Raw genomic sequence first — 10,673 nt, forward strand, 5'->3', positions numbered from 1 at the left:
ACCATACCTAACCTAACCCAATTACACCTACCATATATTAATGATGGTGGCATTATCATCATAACACACAAGAGTAAAAACACCATCCACTATTGGACACTCAATCATCATTCACATTAACCTGATACCAACATTAAAGTCGAGAGCTAAGCCTTTAATCTCTTCCTTTAGTGTTTAAAAATAACCTGGTTGACGCTCTGCCGCCGTATCTATATTAACGCTATATTTCAATAACCCCTTTGGTGTTATTTACATTATTTTGGTGTTTTTAATTGTTTTGTATTACAATATATATAAAAAAATAATGTCCTTAATTTAGTATTTATTTACGTGAAAGATTAGTCCCCAGTTTATCTCACCAGACAGATGAAACATCCTAACCAATCTAACTTAACAATAACCCAATGCTAACCTAACTTAAAGCTAACCCAACTTAAAGCTAACCCAAAGTTTAAACTATCTTAACCTAACATTATGTGCCAAAACCAATCTAAGCAGACAGATAGTTAAAACTGTAATTATATTATAACATGTTAAAAAGTGAGATGGGATATAGACCAACATTCGAGTGATCGTTAAATCCTAAATAACTCTTAAAGATGGGGATAAAACTACTAATGCAAATTAAGAGCAGGTAATTAGGAATGTTGAAGGAGGCTGGAAAAAGCTGGTGGGTGTGGGAAGGGAGAAACAGTGACAATAAGAAAGGTGACCTGGACTCACCTTGCATCTGAGGTCAAGTGAGAACTGTTCCTCATGTTAGTGTTCTCATCGAGTAAAATATGTTTCCCAAGTGTGGAAATTATCAGAGATCAACATATAATAGTTATTATTCCTAAAATATCAGATATAACCGATAGATTACGGTAACTACTAAAGTGTAGCGATTCGTCAGGTTCCATCCCCAACCAATCAGCCTGACCCTGAGGTCTCAGTTGCCAGCTTCCGGTTAAAGTGCATCGCCTCACCTCATGAATATTGTTACTATAACTTAAGTCTTCCTCCTACCTCATTATGTCGACCATTAAACCATATTTAAGAGGCTGTTTAGCATACTGTAATCTCAGGTGTGATGCCTCGACTCCAACGAGGCAATCACGGACAAGGACCGCCACAGACAAGACCTCCACAGACAGGGCACCACCAAGGACCTCACAGACAGGACTGCCACAGACAAAGACCTCCACAGACAAGGCCACCACAGACAGGGCCGCCACCAAGGACTACAGACAAGGACCGCCACAGACAAAGACCTCCACAGACAAGGACCTCCACAGACAAGAGGCCACCTGAACAAGGACCCTACCGACAAGGACCTCCACGAACAAGACCGCCGCGACAAGGACCTCCAGACAAGGACTGCCACCGACAAGGACCTCCACAGACAAGGACCCGACAGGGACCTCTTAGAACAAGGACTGCCACAGACAAGGGCCACCAGACAAGGGCCGCACCGACAGAGACCGCCACAGACAAGGCCGCCACAGACAAAGACCTCCACAGACAAGGACCTCCACAGACAAGGGCCACCACAGACAAAGGGCCAACACAGACAAGGCACACCGACAAGGACCACCACAGACAAGGACCGCTACAGACAGGACCTCCACAGACAAGGACTGCCACCGACAACGACCTCCCACAGACAAGGACTGCCACAGACAAGGGCCACCACAGACAAAGGGCCGCCACCGACAAGGACCGCCACAGACAAGAGGCGCCACAGACAAGAACCTCCACAGACAAAGACCTCCACAGACAAGGACCTCCACAGAGGACCTCCACAGACAAGGGCCGCCACCGACAAGGACCTCCACAGACAAGGACCCACAGACAAGGACCTCCACAGACAAGACTGCCACAGACAAAACCTCCACAGACAAGGACTGCCACCGACAAGGACCTCCACAGACAAAGGCCTGCCACCGACAGAACCGCCACAGACAAGGGCCGCCACCGAGAAACCGCCACCGACAAGGACCGCTACAGACAAGGACCCTCCAGAACAGAGACTGCCACCGACAAGAGGGCCTGCCACCGAAAGGACCACCACAACAACCGCCACAGACAAAGAACCTCCACAAACAAGGACCTCACAGACAAAGACCTCCACAGACAAGGACCTCACAGACAGGGGCCGCCACCGACAAGGACCTCCACAGAACAAGGACCGCCACATGATGGTTGTATTACATTCTTATGCTCTCTCTCTCTCTCTCTCTCTCTCATCTGTGTTACCAAGACCATATTTACAGTTAATTTCTGAGGAATTCCATCAGTGTGGATTAAATCCGTTTGTAGGCTGAGGAGGAGGAAGGAAGCGAAGAGAGGAGGAAATGAGGAGGAAAGAGATTAAATGAGGGGTCGATAGAAGACGGAGAGACCAGTGAAAAAGGAGATTAAATGAAAGTAGAGAGAGGCATGGTAGGGCAGAGGAAAAAAGAAAGAGTCAGGTAGGGGAGAAGAATGAGACATGCAATGGAGGCAAAAAGCAGGGGAAGGAGGACAGTGGGAAGATGAATAAGGAAAGGACTCGAAAGGGAGATGGGGAGAATGGGTAGTAGGTGTCAAGGGATAGGAGCAGGGAGACAGCAGTAAGCATAAGGCAACAGTCAAGTCACTTCAGGATCAAGTATTTCCCCAGGACTAAATTTTACTCCATCTTATCGAGAATTTAATATCTTCTGTTTTCATTATACTACACCTGGAGCAGAGAGCGAACACACACACACAAAGACAAGATATACACACAAGACACGCACATACACATTCAACATCAGCCTGAACTGTAATAAATCAATGTAATGTATGTAAACTGACTGCTATTATTACTATACTACCACTACTAGTATCACACAACTACTACCATAACTACTATTACTACTACTAATAATATGCAAAACAAATGGCTTTCGGAAGTTATATAAAAGTCAATTAATATATCATAAATAATTTTAAATAGACTCACATATTCATGTATGTTAATTAATTATCCGGAATACTAATATTTTCAATAACCGGCTGAATAATTTACCCAACATTACACCTGGTTAATTTTTATGATACTTTAATACACTGTGGCCTTATTATATTAAATAATAATAATGATAATAACAAACCAATGGTCCTACAACCACAACTTGGAACAAAAACAACCATAAGTACAACAAAACAACCACACATACGAACAAAAACAACCACACACAGACGAACAAAAACAACCACACAGACGAACAAAACAACCACACAGACGAACAAAAACAACCACACAGACGAAGAACAAAACAACCACACAGACGAACAAAAACAACCCACACACAAACGAACAAAAACAACCACACAAACGAACAAAAAACAACCACACAAACGAACAAAAACAACCACACCAAACGAACAAAAACAACCACACAAACGAACAAAAAACAACCACACAAACGAACAAAACAACCACAAACGAACAAAAACAACCACACAAAACGAACCAAAAACAACCACACAAACGAACAAAAACAACCACGACAGACGAAAACAACCACAAACGGACAAAAACAACCACACAAACGAACAAAAACAACCACACAAACGAACAAAAAACAACCACACAAACGAACAAAAACAACCCACACAGACGAACAAAAACAACCACACAAACGGAACAAAAACAACCACACAGACGAACAAAACAACCACAAACGAACAAAAACAACCACACAAACGAACAAAAACAACCACCAGACGAACAAAAACAACCACACAAACGAACAAAAAACAACCACACAAACGAACAAAACAACACACAAGACAAAAAACAACCACACACAGACAGAAAAAAACAACCAAAGACAACAAAAACAACCACACAGACGAACAAAAACACCACACAGACGAACAAAAACAACCACACAAACGAACAAAAACAACCACACAAACGAACAAAAACAACCACACAAACGAACAAAACAACCACACAAACGAACAAAAACAACCACACAAACGAACAAAAACAACCACACAAACGAACACAAAACAACCCACACAAACGAAACCAAGCAACCCACAGACGAACCAAAAACAACCACAAACGAACAAAACAACCACACAGACGAACAAAAACAACCACACAAACGAACAAAAACAACCACACAAACTCAAAAACAACCACACAAACGAACAAAAAAAACAACCACACAAACGAACAAAAACACCACACAGACAGAACAAAAACAACCACACAAACGAACAAAAACAACCACACAAACGAACAAAACAAACAACCACAAACGAACAAAAAACAACCACACAGACGAACAAAAAAACAACCACACAAACGAACAAAACAACCACACAAACGAACAAAACAACCACACAGACGAACAAAACAACCACACAAACGAACAAAACAACCACACAAACGAACAAAAACAACCACAAACGAACAAAAACAACCACACAGACGAACAAAAACAACCACACAAACGAACAAAAAACAACCACACAGACGAACAAAACCAACCACAGACGAACAAAAACAACCACACAAACGAACAAAACAACCACACAAACGAACCAAAAACAACCACAAACGAAACAAAACAACCACCAGACGAACAAAACAACCACACAAACGAACAAAAACAACCACACAAACGAACAAAAACAACCACACAAACGAACAAAAACAACACAGAACGAACAAAAAACCAACCACAAACGAACAAAAACAACCACACAGACGAACAAAAACAACCACACAGAACGAACAAAACAACCACACAGACGAACAAAAACAACCACACAAACGAACAAAAACAACCACACAGACGAACAAAAAACAACACACAAACGAACAAAAACAACCACACAAACGAACAAAAAAAACAACCACACAGACGAACAAAAACAACCACACAAACGAACAAAACAACCACACAAACGAACAAAACAACCACAAACGAACAAAACAACCACACAGACGAACAAAACAACCACAAGACCAAGCAAAACAACCACACAGACGAACAAAAACCATACCCAAACGAAACCAAAACAACCACACAAACGAACAAAAACAACCACACAAACGAACAAAACAACCACACAAACGAACAAAAACAACCACACAGACGAACAAAACAAACACACAAACGAACAAAAACAACCACACAGACGAACAAAAACAACCACACAAACGAACAAAAACAACCACACAGACGAACAAAACAACCACACAGACGAACAAAAACAACCACACAAACGAACAAAACAACCACACAAACGAACAAAAACAACCACACAAACGAACAAAAACAACCACACCAACCACACAGACGAACAAAAACAACCACACGAACCAGAACAAAAACAACCACACAGACGAACAAAAACAACCACACAGACGAACAAAAACAACCACACAGACGAACAAAAAACAACCACACAGACGAACAAAAACAACCACAACAAAAAACAACCACACAGACGAACAAAAACAACCACACAGACGAACAAAAACAACCACACAGACGAACAAAAACAACCACACAAACGAACAAAAACAACCACACAGACGAACAAAAAACAACCACACAAACGAACAAAAACAACCACACAGACAGAACAAAAAACAACCCACACAAACGAACAAAAACAACCACACAGACGAACAAAAACAACCACACAGAGAACAAACAACCACACAGACGAACAAAACAACCACACGACGAACAAAAAACAACCACACAGACGAACAAAAACAAACCACACACAGACGAACAAAAACAACCACACAGACGAACAAAAACAACCACACAGACGAACCAAAAAAACCACCACACAAACGAACAAAAACAACCACACAAGTACGTAAATTATTCAACTCTCAATCCTAAAGGCATTCACAGCCAATCATAGAGCTTATTTGTCCAATCCCTGTAAATTATGCCAGAAGAGAGAGAAGATTGAGATTCCAACCCCCCTTCCACACCCGTACCAAATTTACTATCACCCTCAATTTCTGGATCAATAATCTTTCATATGTCCATTAACAATCTAACATTCTGCTTCAATTTACATTTTTGTGTTCTTTCATCTCTTAATTAAATTCTCATTGTTGTTTTCGAGTTGAAGATGAAACAATATTTATTTTATATTGTGCAAGTTATTCCTGTTTATCACAATTTCCTGCCTCGGACATATTCTTACCATTCTGTATTTTTCCCATTCCATGTTCATCATTCTTTGCTGTCTTCCTTCTTACAATTCAGTATATTTTTCTGGTTTATCCCTAATCCTGTGTTTATCAAGTTATCCTGCCTATGTCTTCTCTATATATTTTAACACTTGTCGATCATGAATAATTTTTGTGGTTTATTATGAATTATCGATTTCTCCCCCATACTATTATTGTCTATTGTTGTATTCTAATAAACTTCTGTATCACGTTCCACAATTATCATTTCACACCTATTATCTTATCACGTTCCACAAATTATCTTGTTATCACGTTCCCACAATTATCTTGTTATCACATTCCCAATTATCTTGTTATCACGTTCCCACCAATTATCTTGTTATCACGATTCCCACCAATTATCTTGTTATCAAGTTTCCACAATTATCAGGTTTTCATTGTTCCTCTTATTGAGTATAACACTGTCACCGTTATCTTGCCAGGAGCAGGACACACACACAGAGAGAGAGAGAATACCCTCACCTTACCTCATCATTCAGGTCAGACAGAAACTAGCCACATCTCCTAAATAAAAGTGGCCCAATATCAGATGGGTTGCAGAAATTTCCACTTCAAGCCGTTAATCTCAAAGAGATTGAGTTACAAGCTTAATCCTGGTGATTCCATTTACAGATTAAACTTGGGTCTGAATACAAGCTCTGGGGAAAATGTTCAAGCAGAAAAAAAAGAATATTTTTAATGTTTTGGATTTCCTGGAAGGAAGGAGGGAGGGAGGACGAGGTAATGATGGGGTGAGGAAGGAAGGTACAGAGGAAATGAAAAAGGAATAGAGAGAAAGCGGTACAAAGGAGAAGAATAGCATGGGAGAGATACCAGCCTGCCAGCCCATAACACCGTGGTTCACATTTACAGTATCTCATCACCTGGTGTGTGGAGTCCACCACATTCACATCTGTGCTGTCAGATATAAGACCATCCTCTTGAGCCAGGTTATGGGGACAAGGAGAGAGGTAATCCATGTAGGTAAAGGTGAATATGGAAAGGCAAATGTTTGTTTTCTTTAAATTATCAAAACTAACCCTAACCTCAACCTAATCAATAACTAATACTACATAATTTAAACAAAAAAAAAAAAAAACCAATCTCAGCTAACTAGTATTACATAACCAAATCTAGCCTAGCCTACCCCTACTCTCCCAGCCCAGCCCACCTTCCACTAACCAGAGAACAGGTCTGCCGGGGGAAAAAAAAAGAGGAGGTGGGGGCAGCTCTCTATAGAGTTATGTCTTGAAAGGAACAACCATGGATAATGGAGACTCACAAAGATACAGTTTGATGGATTATTTTATCTTCGTTTGTGAAGACATGAGGAGGGAGGATGGGGAGCGGGAAGGGAGGAGGACGGAATGAGATGGAGGGAAGAGGAAGATGGAGAGGAAGAGGAAAAGATGGAGGAAGAGGAAAGATGGAGGGAAGAGGAAAGATGGAGAGAAAGGAAGAAAGGAAAGATGGAGAGAAGGAAGAAGAGGAAAAGATGGAAGAGGGAAGAGAGAAGGGAGGGAAGGAAGGAGGGAAAGGGAAGGAATGAGAAAGGAGAAAGAGGGGTGGGGAGGAGGTGGGAGGGAAGAGAGGAAGAGAGAGTAGAGACAAGAAGAATCCATGTTGACTGAGATTATAAATGTATATCAACAGTGGCGAAGTCAATAAACATACAGGTTACACTATACCCCACCACCCACAAAACTCATATTTATATCGACCATACACAGGGTTTATACCACACCCATGAGTGTGTATATTGCACACACACACAATGACATACACGTCACGGTATATGCAAGCAATAAAAATCTCTCTCTCTCTCTCTCTCTCACACACACACACACAGGTTCCCCATAAGCCTGACGCCTCATATCCGCACTCCCAAACAAAGGAAATTTTGTCCTGACATTGACCAAATAATCTCCGGTGAGAAGGCTGAGAGAAGGATCTTGTAGATTCTTCACCCATGTCTCAGGGAGGAAAGGGGGGAGGAAAGAGGGGGAGAAAGGGATGTGGTTAGTAGCTATATTTTGCCGTATTGGCTGGTAACAAACACACACAAAGCTTGAAGGCATAAGTTGGGGCAATCTCAAATCTACAAAGGTAAAATAATTACTTCAGTAGCTGATATGACTGGTGAGATGAGAACAAGTAGTATTGTGTCGGCATCAGCAAGAGCCGTTGATAGTGGTCTCCCTCCTCTGGGTGTGTTCCTGCCCAAGGTGTGCCCCCTACCCAAGGTGTGCCCCTGCCTGAGGTGTGTTCCTGCCCAGGTGTGCCCCCTGCCCAAAGGTGTGCCCCCCTACCTGGGTGTGTTCCCTGCCCAGTGTGCCCCCCTGCCCAAGGTGCCCCCCTGCCGAGGTGTGCCCCTGCCCAGGTGTGTTCCCATGCCCAAGGTGTGTTCCTGCCCAAGTGTGCCCCCCTGCCCAAGGTGTGCCCCTGCCTGAGGTGTGTTCCCTCCCAAGGTGTGCCCCCGTGCCCAAAAGTGTGCCCCCCTGCCTGAGGTGTGTTCCCTGCCCAAGTGTGCCCCCCTGCCCAAGGTGTGCCCCCTGCCTGAAGTGTGCCCCCCTGCCAGTGTGCCCCCTGCCCGAGGTGTGCCCCCCCCTGCCCAGGTGTGTTTTCCCATACCCAAGGTGTATTCCCCTACACAAAGTGTATTTCCCTACTGAGTGTGTTCCCCTGCACAAGGTGTGTTCACAACAAGGTGTGCCCCCCTGCCCAGGTGTGCCCCCTGCAAGGTGTGTCCCTGCACAAGGTGTGCCCCCCTGCAGGGTGCCCCACTGGTGTGCCCCCCCTGCCCGAGTGTGCCCCCTGCCCAAGAGTGTTATACCCAAGGTGTGTTCCCTGCCAAGGTGTGTTCCCTGCACAAGGTGTTTCCCTGAGTGTGTTCCCTGCCAAAGTGTATTCCCTGCACAAGGTGTGTTCCCTACTGGTGTGTTCCTGCACAGTGTGTTCCCTGCAAAAGTGTATTCCCTGCACAAAGGTGCCCCCTACCCAAAGTGTGTTCCATGCCCAAAATGTGTTCCCTGCCAAGGTGTGTTCCTACCAAGTGTTCCCTACAGAGTGTGCCCCTGCCCAGAGTGTGCCCCCCTGCCCAAGGTGTGTTCCATGCCCAAGAGTGTGTTCCCTACAAGTGTGCCCACAAGTGTGCCCCCCTGCCCAGTGCCCCCCTGCCCGAGTGTGCCCCCCTCCCAAGTGTATTCCCATACCCAAGTGTGTTCCCTGCACAAGGTGTGTTCCCCTGCCCAGTGTGCCCCCCTGCCCAGTGTGCCCCCTACCCAAGTGTAATTTCCATACCCAAAGTGTGTTCCATCCCCAAGTGTATTCCCTACACAAAAAATTTTTACCACTAAAATTATGTTCCATACCCAGGTGTGTTCCCCACCACAAATTGTGTTCCTGCACAAGGTGTGTTCCCTGCCCGAGGTGTGCCCCATACCCAAGTGCCCCCTGCCCAGGTGTGCCCCCCCTGCACAAGTGTGCCCCCCCTGCCCAAGGTGTGCCCCCTGCCAAGTGTGCCCCCCTGCACAAGGTGTGCCCCTAAGGTCCACAATATACACACCACTCTCTGGTTACTGTACAATAGAAAGTAAACACATGTGTTCACACCACACACAGTATACCTAAAGATCCTTCAATTACACATCTTCACTGACCCAGGGACGCCACACCACAACACGTGCCAAGTATCTTACTATTTAACCTGGCAAAATTCTCCAGAAGCTTATCAATAAATTTCACCCCATATTTACCTGCAGTAACATATATGCTCTCTGTGAAGCTTATAAATTACACAGGATGTTTACCCATGCACTACTCCTCAACACAACATCAGATATATATATATATATATATATATATATATATATATATATATATATATATATATATATATATATATATATATATATATATATATATATATATATATATATATATATATATATATATATATATATATATATATATATATATATATTTTTTTTTTTTTTTTTTTTTTTTTTACGGGAATTAGCCCACCGGGCACAGGTCACTGAACCACATCAGGGCCCGGGGGCAAAAATCAAATAATACTTTATATGTATGTTGTTTGTCATGTAATAGAAACAATTGAGACCCTACAATTGTGTGTAAATGAACAGAAAGTCAGATCATCAACCTGGGACTTGGTCACATATGGCAGCAGATCTACACATTAATTGCCAATATCCCAGGCAGTAGTACCTCCTACTACCTCACATTATAATATAAATAAAACAAATAACCCAAAAAAACATAATACATCTATTATAACTAATAAACAAAAAATAACAACAGCGCAATAACAAAACAATTATGTAAAAAAAAAATAATAAATACAAAGTAACGAGGAGAGTTAACTAACCCGTCTGCGACCTTAACAAGATTAGGGAGGCCTTGCTTACCAGGGAATCCCAAGTGT

General features: G+C 42.9%; 1 protein-coding gene across 1 annotated transcript; it reads left to right on the forward strand.

Moving 5' to 3' along the window:
• Positions 1 to 1,072: 1,072 nt before the first annotated feature.
• On the forward strand, positions 1,073 to 9,764 carry LOC121878711 (serine/arginine repetitive matrix protein 1-like; the record flags this gene model as incomplete). The annotated part of the gene is made up of 5 exons (XM_042385060.1): positions 1,073 to 2,186; positions 8,357 to 8,663; positions 8,921 to 9,067; positions 9,267 to 9,463; positions 9,605 to 9,764. Coding segments are annotated over exons 1-5 (1,925 nt in total), but the record flags the coding sequence as incomplete, so codon positions are not given.
• Between the last annotated feature and the right edge of the window lie 909 nt (positions 9,765 to 10,673).

This window comes from Homarus americanus, unplaced genomic scaffold, assembly GCF_018991925.1.
Source record: "Homarus americanus isolate GMGI-L3 unplaced genomic scaffold, GMGI_Hamer_2.0 scaffold330, whole genome shotgun sequence".
NCBI classification, from domain to species: domain Eukaryota; kingdom Metazoa; phylum Arthropoda; class Malacostraca; order Decapoda; family Nephropidae; genus Homarus; species Homarus americanus.